The sequence below is a fragment of the Cyprinus carpio genome, chromosome A8 (genome assembly GCF_018340385.1).
Source record: "Cyprinus carpio isolate SPL01 chromosome A8, ASM1834038v1, whole genome shotgun sequence".
NCBI classification, from domain to species: domain Eukaryota; kingdom Metazoa; phylum Chordata; class Actinopteri; order Cypriniformes; family Cyprinidae; genus Cyprinus; species Cyprinus carpio.
The window spans coordinates 15,746,010-15,765,163 of NC_056579.1; the positions used below are offsets into that span (position 1 = coordinate 15,746,010).

Below are 19,154 nucleotides of genomic sequence, written 5' to 3' on the forward strand. Positions count from 1 at the left end.
TTATCCTCAAACTTCCTTTATTTATAATTTGGAAAAAGGCACATGTGGATGGTTGAGGGGGACACAGAAGATCTGGTGATGGTATAGTATGAAATTGTGCTCTGAAACACTCCACTCCAAATAATTTTATCAAATACAACAAGTATTCATTCCACATTACAAAATGGTCCAAGTAAAAACAAATACATTTGCAGCCCTCCATTTTACTTTACTACATATGCAATGTTTAACACCATCAGATCTACCGTACATGCATATGGAAACTGAAGTAAATTCAGAAAATCTCAGAAAAACTTCACTAGCGAAGAACAGGCACACATCCTTGTCATAGTTTAGGTGAGAATCAGCACAGAAAGGCACTTTCTGCAATGTTTCATGTTTCAGTCATCCCTTTATATCATATGAAACTGTAAAACACAGAAAACAGATATTTTAATGTTCTTCTTTGGTGTTCAGCAGAAATAAACAATTCATACAGGTTTGGAACAACCTGAGGGTAAGTAAATTAATTTTTAGGTGAACTATCTCTTTAAGAGCTCCACATTCTTACCACAGGCACTTTAACCTTCAATTGCAACTTCGGTAGCTCCCAGACATCCATTTATGGCATCCACAGTTAGGCCACCAGCCACTGCCAAGACCTATATAAATGAGAAACAACATTAAATAAAACAAATAATATCTTTTTTTTAACATTGAAAAGATAAAAATACTGAGGGAAAAATACCTTCATAGTTTCAGTTTCTATTTGTGCCATTAATTCATCTTGAGCCTAAAATGTATATAAATACTGTATGTATAATTTCACTGTTGAAATAAAAACAAACTAGCAAATAGATGCTTAACCCCCCCCCCCCCAAAAAAAATCATGGTTTCCCCAAAATTAACAAGCAGCACAATTGTTTTCAACATTGATGTTTCTTGAGCACCAAATAGGCATATTAGAATGATTTCTGAAGGATCGTATGACATTGAAGACTGGAGTAATGACTGCTGAAAAATCAGCTTTGTATCAAAGGAATAAATGATATTTTAAAATATATCAGGATAGAAAACAGCTTAAAATTGTAATAATGTAGCCTATTTCTTCTAGTTCTAAATGTTTTTAAATCAATTAAATGCAGCCTTGGTGATCATTAAAGGTGTCTTTAACTTGTGAGTGTGTGTATATATATATATATATATCAATTTAAAAGCTCACTTGCATAATATCCTTTGCAACAGGCACAGACAGTGGCTCGGGAGCAGAAATTGTTTCTGACAGTGTCTCTGACTGAACCTCGGAGGCATCTGTTGCTGTTTCAGGAATCTATGGGAAAGTGCCATATATTCTATTTAGATTCATCCATGAAGCTAACAGGATTTAATGCCTGATATGCACATTGTAGGTGTGTCTCCTCACCTGTTCCTCCGCAGCAGTTGTGTCAACAGCTACTGTCTTAGTATCAACAAATTCTCCAGTGATGGGGTCACTAGTGGACTCAACTGAAGGGAGCATGGGAAAACCCAAGGGCAAGAAACCATGTTCAAAATTAAACTTCAATCAAAAAGGATTCGGAACAAAAATGCTTGAAATTATCCTATGAAAAGAGTTACCGTGGGTTCCTCCAGTAGGACCGGCTGCTGCTGCTCAGGCACTGGTTCCACTAAAGCTTCTGTAGGTACTGCAGCTTCCTAATAAAATGCATAAATGTTATGTCCCCTTGGCATGCACTGCAAATTTTGTCCAAGTGAGCTTTTTTTTTTTTCTTTCTCAAAACAGTGATAGTCGAAGGAGTCCAAAACAACTCTGAGGCCATTTGACTTTCACTGGATAGACAAAAACACTAAGACGGATCTGTGTTTATGTTTCACAGTCACACAGCTATAAAGACATACAGGTCTGACTTTCATTCTTAAGATATTTTGAAGAATGTTTTAGCTGTTTTTTAGTCTTTACAGTCAAAATCAGTAGGGTACAAAACAACACTGTGCCCCTTTGATTTTTTAAAAATAATATAGACAAGAACACTGAAGGCCCGATATTCTTTAGGCGTAATGGAAGAACAAACTGGCCAAAATCAAACCGAAAAAAGTTTGTTTAGGATTTGTTTTAGGAGTTCGAAACAAATTTTCTGGAAAGGTTCCCTCTAGCCAGTAAACACATTCTGCTTTACATGTACAAATATATAAGTAAAATCAAGTAAGCAAATATATATATATATATATATATATAATATATATATATATATATATATATATATATATATATAAATATAGAATTAAATGTGCAAACATATCCACATTGTTATGATCATATGCTTTCTTAACTGCTATTTTTTTTTCCCACTGCTTTCAGTTTTGCCATGTGTACTGTTATTGAGACAAGAGATTGCAACACATACAGCATACTGTATTAAAAGAACTCATATATCAGGGCCTTGACATCTGTCTGTCAGTCAAAGGGGTCCAAAACAACTTGACTTTCATTGTATATGCATCTGTGTACTGTATATATTTTGCAGAGATGAAAGAAATTCATACGGGGTATGGGTTTCTAAAGAACTTACCACTGGAAACTTTCCTGGTTCATGCTCTTCATGTACATCCTGTAAGAAAAGAAGGAACTTGAATATGTGTATGTGTGTGTGTGTGTGTGTGTGTGTGTGTGTGTGTGTGTGTATGTACATATATATTTGCTAGCACTAGTTAGTATAGTGTGCCTTAAAAACATGGAACAAAGTGTCCAATGGAATGTAAAAAGTATGGGTAGATTGAGGCTCATGTCATGCCCAATTATCCAAACAAGTGCACAGAATGGACAAGACAAAGTCACCTGTTGTGCATGCAAATACACTCATGCAAAGAGTCCATTGCAATGTGCCATGAAGATGTATTGTGTCAGGCACCTCCGTGACTTCTGCAACTTTGTGGACTTCAGAAGGCTCTTTTTCAACAGTTATGGCTTCGGCTTCAAAGTCAGGCTCTCCCACGACCCCAACAACTTCCAATGCGGCGTCAGCAACAGGCTCAACTTCAGTTACTACTGTTTCTGTCACAGTTTCAACTTCAGCAACAGTTTCAGCTGTAGTCACCATCTCCTCTGGCACTGGTACCTCTACCACAGGATCCTCAGCAGGAAGCTCACCTTCACACTCAGTGCCAGCCGTCTCAACAGGCTGAGCTACAACATGCGTCTGCACCAGAACATCATAAAGACAAGAAAACATGCAAAACAATGTACATAAAAGCAAAATGCTCACATTTACAGATTCTGGGCTTCAGATGTTTACAGTAAATGGAATTATAGTGAGTTGCTAACACTGTAAAGCCTGACATATGATATAATTTTTAGAAAAGTATAGTCTTTTGAAATTGAACTGTGTACTGAATCGTTAGACATAATATGATAAATATATGATAAAAAAATATGCATCATATTTAATACATCAAGGTTCTATGCTACCATTCAAAAGTCTGGGGACATTAAGATTTTTTTTTAATGTTTTTAAAAGATCTGTAATGATCACCAAGACTGCATTTATTTAAGAATACTGCATTTATTTTAAAATGCAATTAAAACAATTGAAAATAACTGTTTTCTATTACAAAATATTATAACATGGTATTTATTCCTGTGATTCTATAGTCTTATTTATGTATATTCTATAGGCATGCCGTATATTTGTGTAAAGCTAGAGTCATTGTAAGCATGGGTTAATATGTTTTCTTTACACCTCATAAAGCAAAGTTATGAGAAAAGCATGTTAGTACACCCTGAAAGTTGAGGTGTGGCGCCGGAGGCCTGGTAATTAGGAAAACCACCTTTACCGGCCCATTAGTGTGAATGGCAAAGGCAAGGGTGTTTAGTAGATAAACAGTGGTGAAATGTCAAGGGCTGATGTGATATGGCATGTTACCATACCTCAGATTCTGCAGGGATTGACACCGGCTCATCTATAGATGATGTGACCTAAAAAGCACAACATTTTAAAGCTCAATGTCCATATCACACTAAAGATTCATTGTGTTACACAAATGTCTATCATAAAATCTCTTAAACTACAGTATATTATAACACTGACAATCATAATACTTTACAACACTTTAATTTATACATTATGAAACAACAACAAGAATCTCTAACCAAAAGTTATGAGTTTTAGACAAAACTCACTCTACCAAATGGTGAGAAATGGGGATAAAATAAAATGCTAAATGTTAATAATGCATGTTCATTGCAGAGCTACATTACTATACCAGTCTCTGCGTTGAGTACTGAACACCTGCACTTGCTCATAGAAGGTGAGTGCTCCAAACATAATATGGTATCATAATCACAATTATGACATAACAAGTAATAATTATGACATAAAAAGTTTGTGGAAATGGGATTCTATACATATCAGCATATGGAAATTAAGTTTCTCTTTTCAGTGGGCCTCACTTAAGGCTGTACCAAGACTAAAATTTTACCTATAAAAGTAAAACTATAAGCAAAAGTGGATGAAAATTAATGCAATAATGCAAATCTTTTAAAACATGGTAAAAATGTTTAGTTTTACAATTCACCTTCATTAAGCATGAAAATGCCACAAGACAAAAGAGAAAGGTTTACGCCATCAAACATGTTCAAATAGCACATTATCTCTAGCAGCGCTCAAATGTTAAAAACTAAAACTAAAACAAGAAAATCCTAAAACTAACGACAAAGTAAAAACTAATTTAAAAACACTGATTAAAAAAAAAAAACTGAAATAAAAACAACATTCAAAATAATAACCATGCAAGTATTACTGTTTTAATGTATTTGTTTATTTGGATCCCCATTTAATGTTTAATATATGCTCACATCATACTCAGAATGAGATTTGACTACATATATTGTATAAACTACACAAAGACTTACACGGTACAAAACACACACACAACTGTTGTTCCAAAGATTGTCGTTAAAGACAAAGGAGATTCTGTTGGCCACCACGCCTCCTCAGAGCTGAGCGTGTGCATGTGGTTATGAATGAGCCTACAGTCAGATATCTGCTTCACATTCTCTTCCTTCAAAAATAAAGTTTTAACATCTTAAACAAAACAACGGCTATTGTTAATTAAGTTAGAAAACAATTGCTTTTACATTTCTTATTTCTTTAGTAGTAACTCCCTACATTCAGATTTAACAATAAATGATTAAACGTGCCACACCCCCTCATTAGCATGCATGACAAGGCCATGCACCCCACCCAAGCACATTCCTCGTCTCCACCCACCTATCCGCACATACACATATAAGCTCCTCCTCCACACTGTCTAACATACTAGCCACTGAAACACCCACCTTGGCCCCTACAAACAAAAACAAGGAGAGGAGAAAGAAAGCTGGGGGAGTCACAGAGAGTACAAAACATTCTTTTCCCACTAGCTAAACCCATTCACCAAGCCTCCAGCCATTTAGGTGGGAGCTCACCTGCGTTTCCACAGAGACATCCAGCAAGTCAACGGGCTCGCGAGGGCCTCGAAACCAACTGAGAATGAGACCCATGCTGTCAAAGACCTGACACTCCAGTAAACTCTGCCCTTAAAGTACTGTAACACTCACTATAAGGGCATGTGCCTCTCTCTTTTGCCCTGCGCCACTCTCAGTGTGTGTGGATGTCCAACCCAAGCACTTGTTATGTCTGTGAAGGGAGAGGAGAGGCTAAAGCAGTGCTCACAGGAAAAAAAGGGTGGGCTTTAAGAAATTGGCTGCTGTTCAAAAAACAGGAGGGAGGGTGAGGTGCAGGAGTTTGAGGAGAGAGTGGCAGTGACTTTATATTTTGGGATCATTTAGGGGGAACGTCAGCTTGCATATAGGCACAATCAGTGTTAGGGAAAGTTACTTTTAAGAGTAATGCATTACAATATTGCTTTACTCCATAAAAAGTAACTAATTGTGTACCTAATTTCTCTCTATATGGGGACAGGAGAGGTGTCAGTAAATAAATGGGAAAACATAGTAACATAGTAACTGTTAATTATTTGAAAAAATAACTCTGTAAATGTACAGTTACTTGAAAAAAAAATCTGATTACGTAACTTGTGTTACTTGTAATGCATGTGAAATTCCCGAATGTGAGGTTTCCTATTAAAATTACGTGTTTTCGCCATCAAATATTTGCCAAACAACAGTAAATGTGACTGCACCTTTATGCTCAGTAAGCAACTATAGGGCCTGGTACAAAAAAAAATAAAAATAAAATAAAAATCATCACAGGCCCTTCGGCGCAATCATTTTCCAGGGCTGCATTGGTTGAAATTGCATTCCCTTGTCCCCCTCAGTTGAAATCTATTTACAATCCAAGCGCCCCTCAAGCTTGTGCCCGGGACAAAAGGTCCAGTTGCCCACCCTTTTTTTGGCAGCCCTGCTCACTATCATCAGACTTACTAAAGACAGAGTATGTGTGAAACCAGGCCTAAGGACAAACACAAGAATAACTACTCTCATATATTCCACACATTCCACCAAATAAAATCCTGCAGAGCCAACTGGTGTTCAATGACAAGTATGAAATATTGTTCCTAAAAAAGGAGCAGCATTCAGAAAAGCTAATAAACTTATTTTCAAAAAAACAAACAAACAACAACAAAAAGAAAAAACGTGCAGTTCGGAAAAATCTGCCATGACTCCAGGCATGCTGTACACAATGTTCACACACTAAAATACTGCCCTCCTATATTGCATTCATGATCAAACCTCTATCTTCCATGATGGCTGCAAAAAGCCATTACTGCCAGGCAAATACTTTTATATTGGTCACAACAGTAACATCTGCATGATAAATTAAAGACTTCTCAATTTGAATGTAATAATTGATAATTACTTCCTGCAATTTTTGGTGTGCACTTGATAATTATTAACAGCTCTGAACCTATTTGACTGACCTCAAAGAATGGGGTTCAATAGCACATTACCTCTGATACTGGAATGGCAACACTGTCACCTTCCTCAGTCGAATCTAGCTCTTTTGCAGAGGGTTCCACTGGGGTTTGTCTTAGGTCCTCTGCAGCTTTCATCATTTCGTCTTTGATGGCATCCGTGACTGGGGCTTCTACCATTACTGGTTCTGCAGGAGGAACTTCAGCAGGAACGTCAATGGGAGCAATCATTGCCAGGGGAATTGGAACCGCAATGGGACACTCTGAGATTTTAGAAACTGGAACTTGTGCAGGAACTGGGGCAGGGACAGCACACACTCCTGGGGTTCCCTTTCCAGAGGAGACAAACCTCTCCTCCAAAGCCTTTCTCTGGGCCTGCTGCTCAAATCAAATGAAAGAATGAGAAATAGTTGAGTTTTGAAATCAGAACCAATGTATTTCTTATCTTCAGTTCAGTTGACCTCATAATAGAGTTAGACAGGGTTTATGACTTCACTTAAAGCTTACATAAGTGAACAAAAGTTGGCTGTCTAATGGCTAAAAATTACTGAATCCAATTGATTCAGACATTCCTAGTCAAGCGAAGAGTCAGCACCCCTTGGAGCTCTGGATGGGGCTAAACAGAATGGACAAAAATGCTAATCACGTCATAATGGAACCATAATCGCATTATAATCACACTCACAGCTTCATTATCCAAAAGCAAGAGCTATCCAGGGCGGTTTACATACGCCTCAAAAGAATTTAAGCTCTCATTGTGCATGTATGGGGTGTACAGTGGCCAGCACAATTAAGGGCAAATTATGCAACCATGTGTGAAGACCAGCATCAGCACAGACAAAGCCAAATCAGCCAAAACATTGGCCCAAGTCCATCAAAACAGGCCAACATAACAGAATAAATGGCCTGCCGTTTGGGGGAACAGAGGAGGTGGATAGGAAAAAAAAAAAGGAAGGAAGCACATTTTGCTTCAAGGCATTATATAAAAACAGGAGAAACTAGTTTGGAAGGTTGTGGATGGGCCTACAGCTGAAAAATTAATCTGGCAGCTGAGTTAGAATTTTTATTTTTTTTCTGTTTTGAAGGGTGGTTAGCAACAAACAGGGTGTTGAAATGCACTCAACCCAGTACTCACTATTTCCTATTTTACCAGGATGATTAGAGACAGTGAAATGTGCCCAGCTTAGGACCAGCTGTATCTGGGGGGCTTAACAGCTAGAGAGATAAAAGATACCCCTCTATTTCTGTACTTGTGTGAAAGGCAGTTCTGTTGATATGACTGCATGTCAAGGTTTTAGGACAACAAGTGAGTATTAATCAGCTACATGTTTAGCTAAGCAGAATGAAAAGGGTGAGATTTTAATGACATACACTTTAAAAAGCTGCTGTAAAATTCAAACAAAGAGTCCAGTGTTCATATGCACAAACTGAGTGTTTAATTATTTCACTGGTCAGAGAAGAAAAAAAATGTATTGGAGTGATGAGGCATGGTCAATATAGTGCAACATTTCTTTGCACTGACAAAATGTAAACTACATCTCTTTCCAAAAATATATTTATTAAAAAGCAATGGGTTTATAATGGGTCAGTTATAAACAAAACCAGTGGAAACACACTCTGGACGAACTGCCTCTGTAGGAATGTGCCCTGAGCCATATTTGGAATTAGACTCACCCAAAGGACATGCCAAAATCAACAAAAGTCCATATGAGTTTGGAGGTGGGGTCAAAAGGCAAGACTTGGTTTATTGCACAGACAGAACAAAGAAAAAAGTCCACAAAGCAAACCAATCACACTTTAGATGTGAAACACACCCATGGAATACACAAGAACACACAGTAATTATTATTATTATGATTCTGGTATTTCTTGTTATCAGGCACAATGCTAAACAGTGATGGGTCAGAAGTATGTTATTTCAAATGGGCATTTCAAATGCACAATCCAAGCAACACTTTTTAAAAAAGTTTTTACAATGAAAATATTTGCAGTATTTATAACATTATTGTTATTTATTATTTATTTATTAATTCAAATGTTTCTAGAAATGCAAGGTAGGATTTGCAAATCGGTTGCGTCTCTGTACTGGTTCTTATGGGACACACCCCTTGTACTACAGATGACACTGCAAGTAACATAATCTCAGAAAAGATCAATAAATTCTGTATATGGAAATGGACCAATGACCAGAAAACAGAAAATTATAAACCTATGACGACAGTTCACTAAATGCTATTTAGAATAAATAAAAATAATTAAATAACATAGTAATTAGTGAAAGGATTGCTAAAAATGAATTATGCTAGTTTATATATATATATATATATATATAAAAAACATCATATAAAGTCCATGCAAAACTGACAGAATAAACTGTAAAAAATAATCAGATATTAAAACAATTTGGACGCTAAAAATGTAATCTGAATTGTTTGCAGGACAATGAATATGAATTTAAAAAAGTGGGAGAGTAAATGTACTCACCACTTTTCTCATTCGGCGCTTGTTCTTCTTTCTCTTGCTAGGCATGTTTACTGTGAAGAGTGTGTGGAATGAAAGAATAAAAAGTGTATTTCTTCTGCAATGGATGATGAGCGGGTCCGTCTCTGCTCTGGCAGTCAGATAACAGCAGTCAGAATGACAATAAGGTTCTATTTATAGGCGCGTTGATTTGTTTCATCGCTCTGTCTGTCTGTGGGGGAAGGCAGTCCACACATCTCAGCATCAGTCTTCATCATCGTGACATGAAGTGGGCAGACCCCACAGCTCTTTGCAAAGTTGTATAACATTATTATAACTCCGGTCCGACGGCACAACGTCACTTTTTAACGCTCCTCCACATGAACACGCGATTTCAGATTGAAAATTGTTTAATAACATATTGTAGTAAAGTCTATTTAGGTAACTCGTTAAAAATCGGTGTCTTGCACAAGTAGTGTTTTAGTTGGACTTGGCCTTGTAAAAAGTAAATGAATGTCGTCCACATTTAGATTACAGTAACAACTGCATATATTCATCAACACTATGTGTGAATGTGTTACAAATGAAAAAGCTGACCAGTTCATTTTTAATTAGACCTATACATACAAATGCATACATACAATATAGCGATTCAAGTTCTAGATTATCTACATAAACATACACACGATGTAGCCTACACAAATACAAAGCACTAATTTTACAGTGAAGAACCGCAGTTGAGCTGTCATAGGCTGATAAATTACATTAACTGTTAGCACAGACAAAGCACACACAAGAACACATAGGCATAAATTCCCCTTTAGCAGAAAAGGAAGCAGGCTTCTTACAGTGAGAACTGGAAACATTTTACTAGCTGTCATTGGGACACTGATAAATTACGTTAACTGGAATCATTTACATCTCAATAAATAGGAATATAGATAACAGAGTGCTTACACCACTGTATTTTGGATTTCATGATAGTACACTTTACACATCCTACAATAAGAGGCCGGATAAGTAATTACAATATAAGGAAAGCTCGAGGACCAATTTGCAACTCTCATTAATTGTCAACATCTGGGTATAAAAAGAGCCTCTCAGAGTGACAGGGAAGAGGGGCAGAGGATCACCAATTCCCCCAATGCTGCGACGAAAAATAGTGGAGCAATGAGAAAGGAGTTTCTCAGGAAAAATTTAATTAGGTTTGAAGTTATTCATCTACAGTGCATAACATCATCCAAAGATTCAGAGAATCTGGAACAATCTCTGTGCATAAGGGTCAAGGCCGGAAAACCATACTGGATGCCCGTGATCTTCGGCCCTTAGATATACAGGAAGATTTACTTCCAGAAAACATAGTGATGCCGTTGCCGGGCTAAAATAGTCAAAAAAGAAGCCATATCTAAACCTGATCCAGAAAGCGTTTTCTCTGGGCCAAGGTCATTTAAAATGGACTGGGGCAAAGTGGACCCTGTTCTGCCATCACTCTGACCATGATGTACAATTTTTTTGGAAAACTATGACACTTTAAATACCTTCCTTTGCACAGGTCTCTACCTCTGACCATGATGTACAATTTATTCTATTTTTATTTTTTATCTTTTGTGATAATCTTAATGCCTTGTACAGTCACTTAGAAATGTTTTAATCATGTGTAATGGAAACCTATAAAGCAAGCTGCCTAGTTAAATAGCAGTAAATTAAAGATTTCCAGTCATCCTTGAACCCTTTGACCCTTTAAGAGTGAAGCCTAAACTCCATGTTATTTTACATGCTTTACCACCCAAGGATTGAAGTAAGTTTTGTATAACCTTGCAGTCTTTGGGTTAAACAAAATACTGAGACAATATGCATTTATTTTAAGTTATGTTTAGGTTGCTACAGTATGATTGTTTCTGCTTTGCAGGATGTTCTTAAAATATGAACAAATCAAGTACTATTAAAAATATTGTGCGCTATAATGTGCATGTAGATGAGATTTCCTTTCATCAAACCTTGATATTGATTGGAAAGGAAATAACTTACAGCATTGCATCTCATCTTACAGGTCTTTTTTGGTCACTGGCATTGCTGTAGAATGTTATCTACATTTGCGATGCTTAAGCATTCCACTGGCCCTCAAAAAATAATTCAAACACACATTTTACTCTCATTTAAACACCTCTTTTCACTTCCATCCTTGGCTATAAGCTTATTTGTGTCTTTCTTTTGCTGTCTGTTGCACTTGCCACAACCAACTAATGAGTTGGTTGACCAGCTTATATCTGTTACAAACCAGCTAAACCAGCTTTATAGCTTAACTATTTTCCAGCAGTGACAGGTAAAAACAAACTCAGCAGAACACATTTGTTGATCAGCTGATACCTGAGACACTCAACTTATCTCTTATCTCTTCCTGTGATGTCACTTTGTGTTCTTCGACCAGTTTTTTCAGAAAAGTGTTTCTATATATCTCAGTTTGATAGTAATCAGAGTCAGTGGGCCCTGGTGAGTCATTTAAGGTGAGGAACACATCTTCATTAGACAGGCCACTGTGTTTTCTCTTTGTTTAACACCTTCAGAACACTAGGTTGGTTTCAGGGGTTTCACAGAAGGGTCACTGCCTGATAGAGACCCTCACCCTCAGCTAATGTAATTTTATACTGATGCCATGGACACACTATGCATGGTCGCCCATCAAAGTCCTTCATTGGCAAAAGAGAAAATGAACAGTTAAAACAAATTTGTGGCATATAAAATATAAATAAGAAAAGAAATGGTCTAATTAAAGGCTTCACAACAATCTCCTTCCTGAAGTGGACCTCTATAACAGCATAACAGTTAACAGTGCATAAAAGCATAACAGTGTTATTTAAATATATATTGATCAATATATGTCAACAGATATATTTTATGAACATATTAATGAGGACGACAGGATGTACATGGCCTTCAATCAGTAAAATTCTGAGCAGACAAAATTATTAACCAGGCCTATATATATTACCCACACACACACACACACACACACACACACATATATATATATATATATATATATATATATATATATATATATATATATATATATATAGTTGCAATCTACAACATTATAAAGAACAGATTAATAGACAGGAAGATAATAGACATTAGGCAAAATCTATTACATTTCACATTGTAGGTAATATAATCAAGGATATATTCCATTTGTTGTTATCATACACATGATAACAACCTGAGGAAGCCAACCTGAGGAAGGGTATCTGCCAGGCCAAACTCACACATAAACAGAGGATTGAAGAACACTTCAATTCTTCAGACCCCCGGCGTATGTGGCAAGGCATACAATCCATCACAGATTACAAACCACCTAACACTGTGCCCCCCTCCAGCTCTGCCTCCCTCCCTGACGAGCTCAATCACTTTTATGCTCGTTTTGATAAAAATAATTAGGAGATCTCACTCAAAGCTGAGCATCAACACAGTGAACTGCCCCTCACACTCTCCACCTCAGCTGTTTACTCCACTCTGTGTAAGGTGAATGCAAGAAAGGCAGCTGGCCCTGACGGAATACTTGGTCGTGTGCTTAAAGCCTGTATGGAGCAACTGGCTGAGGTCTTCACGGACATTTTCAATCTGTCCCTGGCCCAAACAACTGTCCCCACTATCTTCAAAACCTCCACCATCGTACCAGTACCGAAGCACTCCTCTGCCTCGGTCCCTAACAACTTCCGTCCTGTTGCACTCACCCCCATCATTGCCAAGTGCTTTGAAAGGCTGATTGCATCCCACTTAAAATCCTGTCTCCCTGCTACACTAGACCCATTTCAATTTGCCTATCGCCGCAACAGGTCAACAGAGGACGCCATCTCAACGGCACTTCACTCTGCCCTCACCCCACCTGGACAGTCAAAACCACACATGTGAGAATGCTGTTCATTGATTTCAGTTCTGCATTTAATACTGTAATCCCTCCCAAGCTGATCTCCAAGCTCAGCCAGCTTGGAATCAGCACATCCATCTGCAATTGGATTCTAGACTTTTTGACTAACACACCTCAGTCTGTTAAATTAGATAACCTCTCCTCCTCCATCATCACCCTGAACACCGGCGTGCCACAGGGCTGCGTACTGAGCCCTCTCCTGTACTTCCCTTTTCACCCATGACTGCGTTCCTGTTTATGGCTCCAACACCATAATCAAATTTGCAGATGACACCACGGTGGTAGGTCTGATCAAGGATGACGATGAGTCAGCCTACAGGGATGAGGTGCAGCACCTGGCTGTGTGGTGTGCCACCAACAATCTAGAACTAAACACCCAGAAGACAAAGGAGATCATTGTGGACTTCAGGCGGACTAGGAATCATGCACACACACCAATCTACATCAACGGAGCTGTAGTGGAACGTGTGTCAAGTTTCAAGTTCCTTGGCATCCACATCTCTGATGACCTCACCTGGTCCCATAACACCTCCACCCTGGTCAAAAAGGCACAGCAGCGCCTTTACTTCTTACGGAGCCTTAAGAAAGTTCACCTGAATCCCAGGATCCTTGTGGAATTCTACCGCTGTACCATTGAGAGCATACTCACAAACTGCATCTCAGTATGGTACAGTAATTGCTCCGCATCTGACCGCAAAGCACTCCAGCGAGTAGTGAAAACTGCTCAACTGCATCAAGGATGCCTCTCACCATAACCACGGACTTTTCACTCTCCTTCCATCCGGCAGACGTTACAGGAGCCTACGCTCTCGGACTAGCAGGCTCAGGAAGAGCTTCTTCCCCGAGGCCGTGACCCTTCTGAACGCCACACCACCAATCTAACTGGCACCTACTTTATTACTGCACTGGTCAAAGTACTTAACATACATGTATTTGCACAACTCATATTTTGCACAGATTGCACACTGTTCTAGTTATCGCACTGTAAACTAAGTTGTTACTGTACAAAGCACAGTAAACTATTCTATAAAAATATAATTGCACTACTGTTATTTTACATAGAATTCATTTTAACAATACTTTTGCACACTCATCCAACTGTATTTATTACCACTGTTCTCATATTGCTGCTGTTCATAATGTGTATATATAATCCTACATTGCTCTGTTCATAATGTACATACAATCCTACACTGCATTCCTATTTATATTCTGTATATACTCTGCTCAATACTATATATAGCAACCCCACTGTACATTCTGTAAATCATAGCTTCACTTACTCTGCACTTTTATGTATATAAAACACTATATTCTTGCACTTCTGGTTAGATGCTAACTGCATTTCATTAGCTCTGTACTTGTACTGTGCGTAATGACAATAAAGTTGAATCTAATCTAATCTAATCTAATGAAGTGCATTAAACATTACATTACATCAAGGTTTTCCAAACTGGGGTTTATAAAAAAAATTGCAAGGGGTTTGTAAGTTTAATGAAAAGCTAATAATGAATTAAATCATAAAAAATGTACAACTAAAATAAATAATTTTTTAAATAACTCATTACCTTAAAGAGAGAGAGAGAGAGAAAGAGAGAGAGAATCCCTGCATTACATGTAAATAAGAAAAAAAAATGTACATTTGTGCATTTTAATGCGTTTGAAAGACAAAAGCCTTCTAAAGACTTAGTAATACATGGTTAAATAACACATTGAGTGCTTATTCAAATAAAAATGTGTTTATCAGTAGTTAATGCAATGTTGAAATGTTGAGAAAACACATTTTTGTAAATCCAATGTTCAAATGCTATGTGGCCTCTCATTTTTCTGTGTAATTATAGCCACCTGACTAGTTACTGGTCTTATGAATGTCCACAAAACTGAAAGGCTTTCTGAATATAAGCCTACATAAGAATTGGGCTATTTTAGAAAGAAAAAATTAAAAGGTGAAAAAGAATTAGGAAGAACTAATAATTTATGAATAATTTATTGCTATAGTGTGAATAATATGTAATTATGAAATCAATACAAATGTAACTGTAGTTAAGAACAAGTACTTAATTTTTGGAATCATCTGCTACACAGCACTGGTCACGTTACATTGTATAGCTCGTTGTTATATGAAGGCTATGTAACGTTAGTTGTTGTCCAAGCCTGTGCTGTGGCACGGGAAATACTGAAGGATGACGTCTACACTCTCCAGCAAGCCCGGCTGACATATTATGAGATCCTCTGGTGACTATTTTAATACCGACAAACGCACCTTAATTTTTTCAAATGTAAAAATCTGGTGGCCAAATCGCACATTAAGCGCAACCGTTTAAGCATCCGGGTTTGACATTCATTTCTTAACACGTGAAAATCTCTGGCATCTGTCCCATTTTGTCGCTTTTAGTAATAAGTAAATATTGACGACATAAATATAAAAGAAGAAACCACAAAATGAAACAATTCACAGTAGTTGGTATGATTTCCGGTCATGTCCAGCGCCTGCATTTCAAAATAAGAGTTTAGACCGAAAACGAAGAACTTCTGGATTAACTTTATTATTATTATTAATATTATTAGTAGTAGTGTAGCGACATAGGCTAGATGATGCTGTAATTTTAACATTCTTTTTAAATTATCATGCTTTCAGCATGTATATTGTAGGGTCCGTTTCTCACCTTTTTTTAATATTTTGCCTTTATTACTTATTTTCAAGGCACAAAATAAAAGCTGAATATAAAGAAAGACCTATATAAAATAGAGTGATCACCACATACATGTAATATTCCCTTGTATTTTATGCCAGCTGCGCGTCTTTAATAAACACGTGAAAGCCCATAACACAAAACAATATTAAACAAAGTTTAATGTCAGACCTTTAGGTGGTGCTGTTGATACACATTAAAATGCCACCCAGTTAGAGAAGTGGCCACGTTTCTGTCCTGTTAGTTCAACGACTTCAATTAATGTTGATGTTTACAAAGCTTGTTTTCTGTCCAGTTATAAATCCACTCACATGGTTTTTGCATATAGTGTTTTTATGTTATCTGAGAAGTCGTTTATTTATTTATTAACTGGCCAACTTTAAGATTGTCATTCAAAGGCATTCTAAAAAAAAAGAAAGAAAAAATAGGCTACTTTCAAAACAATGAATACAAAAAGTAATAAATGCAAAACAACCCCCCCCCCCACCCCATCATGGGATACATTTGCACCAAACATTCACAAAATGTCAATCTACTTTAAATAGCAGGTAGTATAATTTTAAAATGCATTTCATCATTTGACCTGATGCTGATGCATTTAAAACTGCTTTTTATGTACCTCCTCCACCCGTCTATTTTCCTTCCATTGCCTGACTGAGAATGCATTAACCCAGATTCTTCCAAAGGCTAAATGTTGCTTTTAACAGCTTCTTAGCATCATGGGAATTATGTTTTATTTACATCAGAGAGCAGCAGAAGTAGAAAATAAGATGAAACCTTGGTAGCCTACACTGTGTACACACATTCCCTGAAACTGATGAAAAGGGAAAATATAGTACAGGTATATACAAATATACTTCACATCCTTTCCAATGAAGTGTATTGCTTTGCATATAACTTATATTCAGTATAATGCAAGCTGTGCATTAGAATCTGTGGAAATCAACAAGCATAATGGCACAGGCAACATTGAATAGCAATCAAAGGCTGAAACGAAGGTGCATTTGTAAATAAAACTGCACTGCTGATTAATGCTTTTGCTTCACGTGAAACTGTGAGCTTGAAATAGCCAATAACAGATGTTAAAGGGGCCGGAATCATCCGAGTGTGTGCCAAACATACAGCACACATAGCTTGGCAGTGTAACTCCACAGGCTGTCTGCAGTCCCCTTTAGTCTTTATCACTAGACTAAATGGTTTTCCTCTAAACGGAGCCAAAAAGATACCATTCTTTTTCAAGATTTTGGGTGTTGTGAAATAGCTTTAGCCAATGATGAGGTACAACACTCTGCTGTCCCTGCAGGTCTGCTGATACTTTACAATCACTATGTTAGAATTTAAGCAATAATAAATTGCACCACTACTACCTTCCTGCAGTAGTAGCATCTTCAATAAAAGAAATAATAAAAAAAAAAAATCTCAAAGGGAAAAAAAGCTTAGGTTTATGTGGCAACAAATCCTGTCGCTTATGTGTTTTTAGCTGCTAAGAAATAAGTTATTATGGGATAATGAAAGACATAATGGAATGCTATGAATACTAAAAGGTACTTAAAGTCAATCTTTTCGCTCTCTCTCCTTTTCACATAAGTGTAGGTTTAATTAGCTATTCATTCATTTGCTTTACATGGTAAACTAACCATGAGAAATAGCAGTGTAATTTATGCTTCTTTTTTCAAATGTATTCACAACAGTGTCTTGCATGGAATATTAGTGCATTTCGTCTATACAAGACTGTACACTACGCATTAAACATGCAAGACTGCAGAAGCTAATAATAATAACAGTAGCTTGAAGTACTATAAATACATTTAGTGCCAGTCCTCTCTTATTAATGGCAATATTGTGACTAATAAGTGAGGCACAGGATGAGTTCAATTGAGACATTTTTGTTCTGCATTAAACAGCAGTTTAACCTGATTTCCTGGTGTAGGTTATGTAGGGTTTTATATTTATTTATCTATTCTTTATCCAGGTTACAGACAGACAGATGGTTCTCAGCAAGACCTAAGCAGTTATGGCCATGTACACACATTGGCCATACATATATATATATATATAAGCATTATTATCATAAATACCTTTTAAATGTCCCCATTGGAGAAGTGAAGTATTATCTACGTAAGCTCTCCACCCAAGAGAAACTCAGGGGTTAATAGAGAGCGGTGAGTTGAGTTTGTCCAGCCTCTGGAGAGTCTGCGGGAACAGTCCCGTCTGAATGAAGGTTACAGACACTCTTACAGAGAGAGCAGGAGGAAGCCAAACACATCCTGACTGACAGAGAGCGATCTGTGAAGAACAAACGATCCTAAACGCTAGGTACGGTGTCTAGGTATGTGTCATATGACGCTGACTTTTATTCAAAAACATTGCGTTTTAACCATAGACTGTATAAAATCAAGTAGACACTGGAGAAGGGTATGTGTGACACGTACTGTAGCTTTCACGGCAATATGCCCTTTTTCGGCGTGCTAGTAGAGTTCCCATGGATACAAGGAGTCATCTGTCAAGTTTCACAGCTGAAAAGTTTCAGTGAAAGATGTTTGTAAATAAGAGGTAGGAATTTATTCCGTCCAGTTATGTTTTAGAGACAGCGTCCTATGCTTTAGGTTCACTACAGCAGTTTGCCGTGATAGCGGTCGATGAGCTCCTTTCAAAACGTGTTCCCTTAAGGCTGTTTGGGTTTCAAAGACCGTAATCGTGTAAATATAGGTTATGCCGTTTCATCAGTAAACCCCGAGCTGCTGTTCAGAACCATTTAACAAAATTACCATGGTAACCTGGGTTACCATAGTTACTACAGTTATTGTTATGATCACAATTGATTAGTATGTCCTTCAAACAGTGTAAGCATATTTCTGTTTATTTATTTGATAATACTAGAATGCAGAATTGCCGTCTGAACACTGCAATTATATCTTATCATTTAGTGCGTTGTAATATTCTTGAGGTAACATTGTATCATGTATAGTATTTAATATGCTTTTTATATATCACCAACAGTTATTAAAAACCTCAAGTTCCTTTATTTCTTTATTTTAGTTTCATTAATTTTTCCACATCTCAGCAATTGGAGATGCACGGTGCTTTCATAAAGCAGTAAGTTAGCTATTTATTATTTCTCTTTGTCAGTTAATAAGGTGAAGATGCATCTCTTCACTCAGCTAAGATTGTTCTAGCATTTTATG

The 19,154-nt window shown here is 37.2% G+C and overlaps 2 protein-coding genes across 10 annotated transcripts in view; one reads left to right on the forward strand and one right to left on the reverse strand.

Moving 5' to 3' along the window:
• Window positions 1–18,183, reverse strand: LOC109095257 (fibrous sheath CABYR-binding protein-like). Of its 4 annotated transcripts, none has more exons than XM_042762485.1 (11): window positions 18,048–18,183; window positions 6,928–7,269; window positions 3,905–3,952; window positions 2,889–3,176; window positions 2,550–2,588; window positions 1,597–1,674; window positions 1,403–1,492; window positions 1,202–1,309; window positions 728–772; window positions 551–641; window positions 1–407 (listed from the first exon to the last, which is right to left on the reverse strand). In XM_042762485.1, exons 2-10 carry the CDS (start codon window positions 7,120–7,122, stop codon window positions 561–563), a joined length of 972 nt encoding a protein of 323 aa, XP_042618419.1. In that variant the 5' UTR covers window positions 7,123–7,269; window positions 18,048–18,183; the 3' UTR covers window positions 1–407; window positions 551–560. The 4 variants fall into 4 exon arrangements, with proteins under 4 accessions (XP_042618419.1, XP_042618417.1, XP_042618420.1 ...); XM_042762483.1 differs by lacking the exon at window positions 18,048–18,183 and adding an exon at window positions 9,376–9,981; XM_042762486.1 differs by lacking the exons at window positions 6,928–7,269; window positions 18,048–18,183 and adding exons at window positions 5,444–5,501; window positions 5,576–5,931.
• The window catches only part of LOC109095258 (neuronal calcium sensor 1b), a 24,809-nt gene continuing 23,801 nt past the window's right edge, over window positions 18,147–19,154 (forward strand). For 2 of the 6 annotated variants that reach the window (XM_019108948.2, XM_042762488.1), the window contains exon 1: window positions 18,158–18,298. The gene's annotated coding sequence lies outside the window, so the exon portion shown is untranslated. Of the gene's footprint in view, window positions 18,299–18,378; window positions 18,523–18,763; window positions 18,813–19,008; window positions 19,066–19,154 lie in introns of those variants that run through there. The other 4 variants (XM_019108941.2, XM_019108949.2, XM_019108950.2 and 1 more) reach the window with 4 other exon arrangements.

What these genes read in the sequence shown, in the direction of transcription:
- LOC109095257 (XM_042762483.1), bottom strand. Translation starts at nt 9,420, where the DNA reads ATGCCTAGCAAGAGAAAGAAGAACAAGCGCCGAATGAGAAAAGTG. An exon ending in TTGCCATTCCAGTATCAGAG is followed by an intron (nt 3,953 to 6,927) that starts GTAATGTGCTAT and finishes TGTGCTTTTTAG; the next exon opens with GTCACATCATCTATAGATGA. An exon ending in TCCTACTGGAGGAACCCACG is followed by an intron (nt 1,493 to 1,596) that starts GTAACTCTTTTC and finishes TTTCCCATGCTC; the next exon opens with CCTTCAGTTGAGTCCACTAG.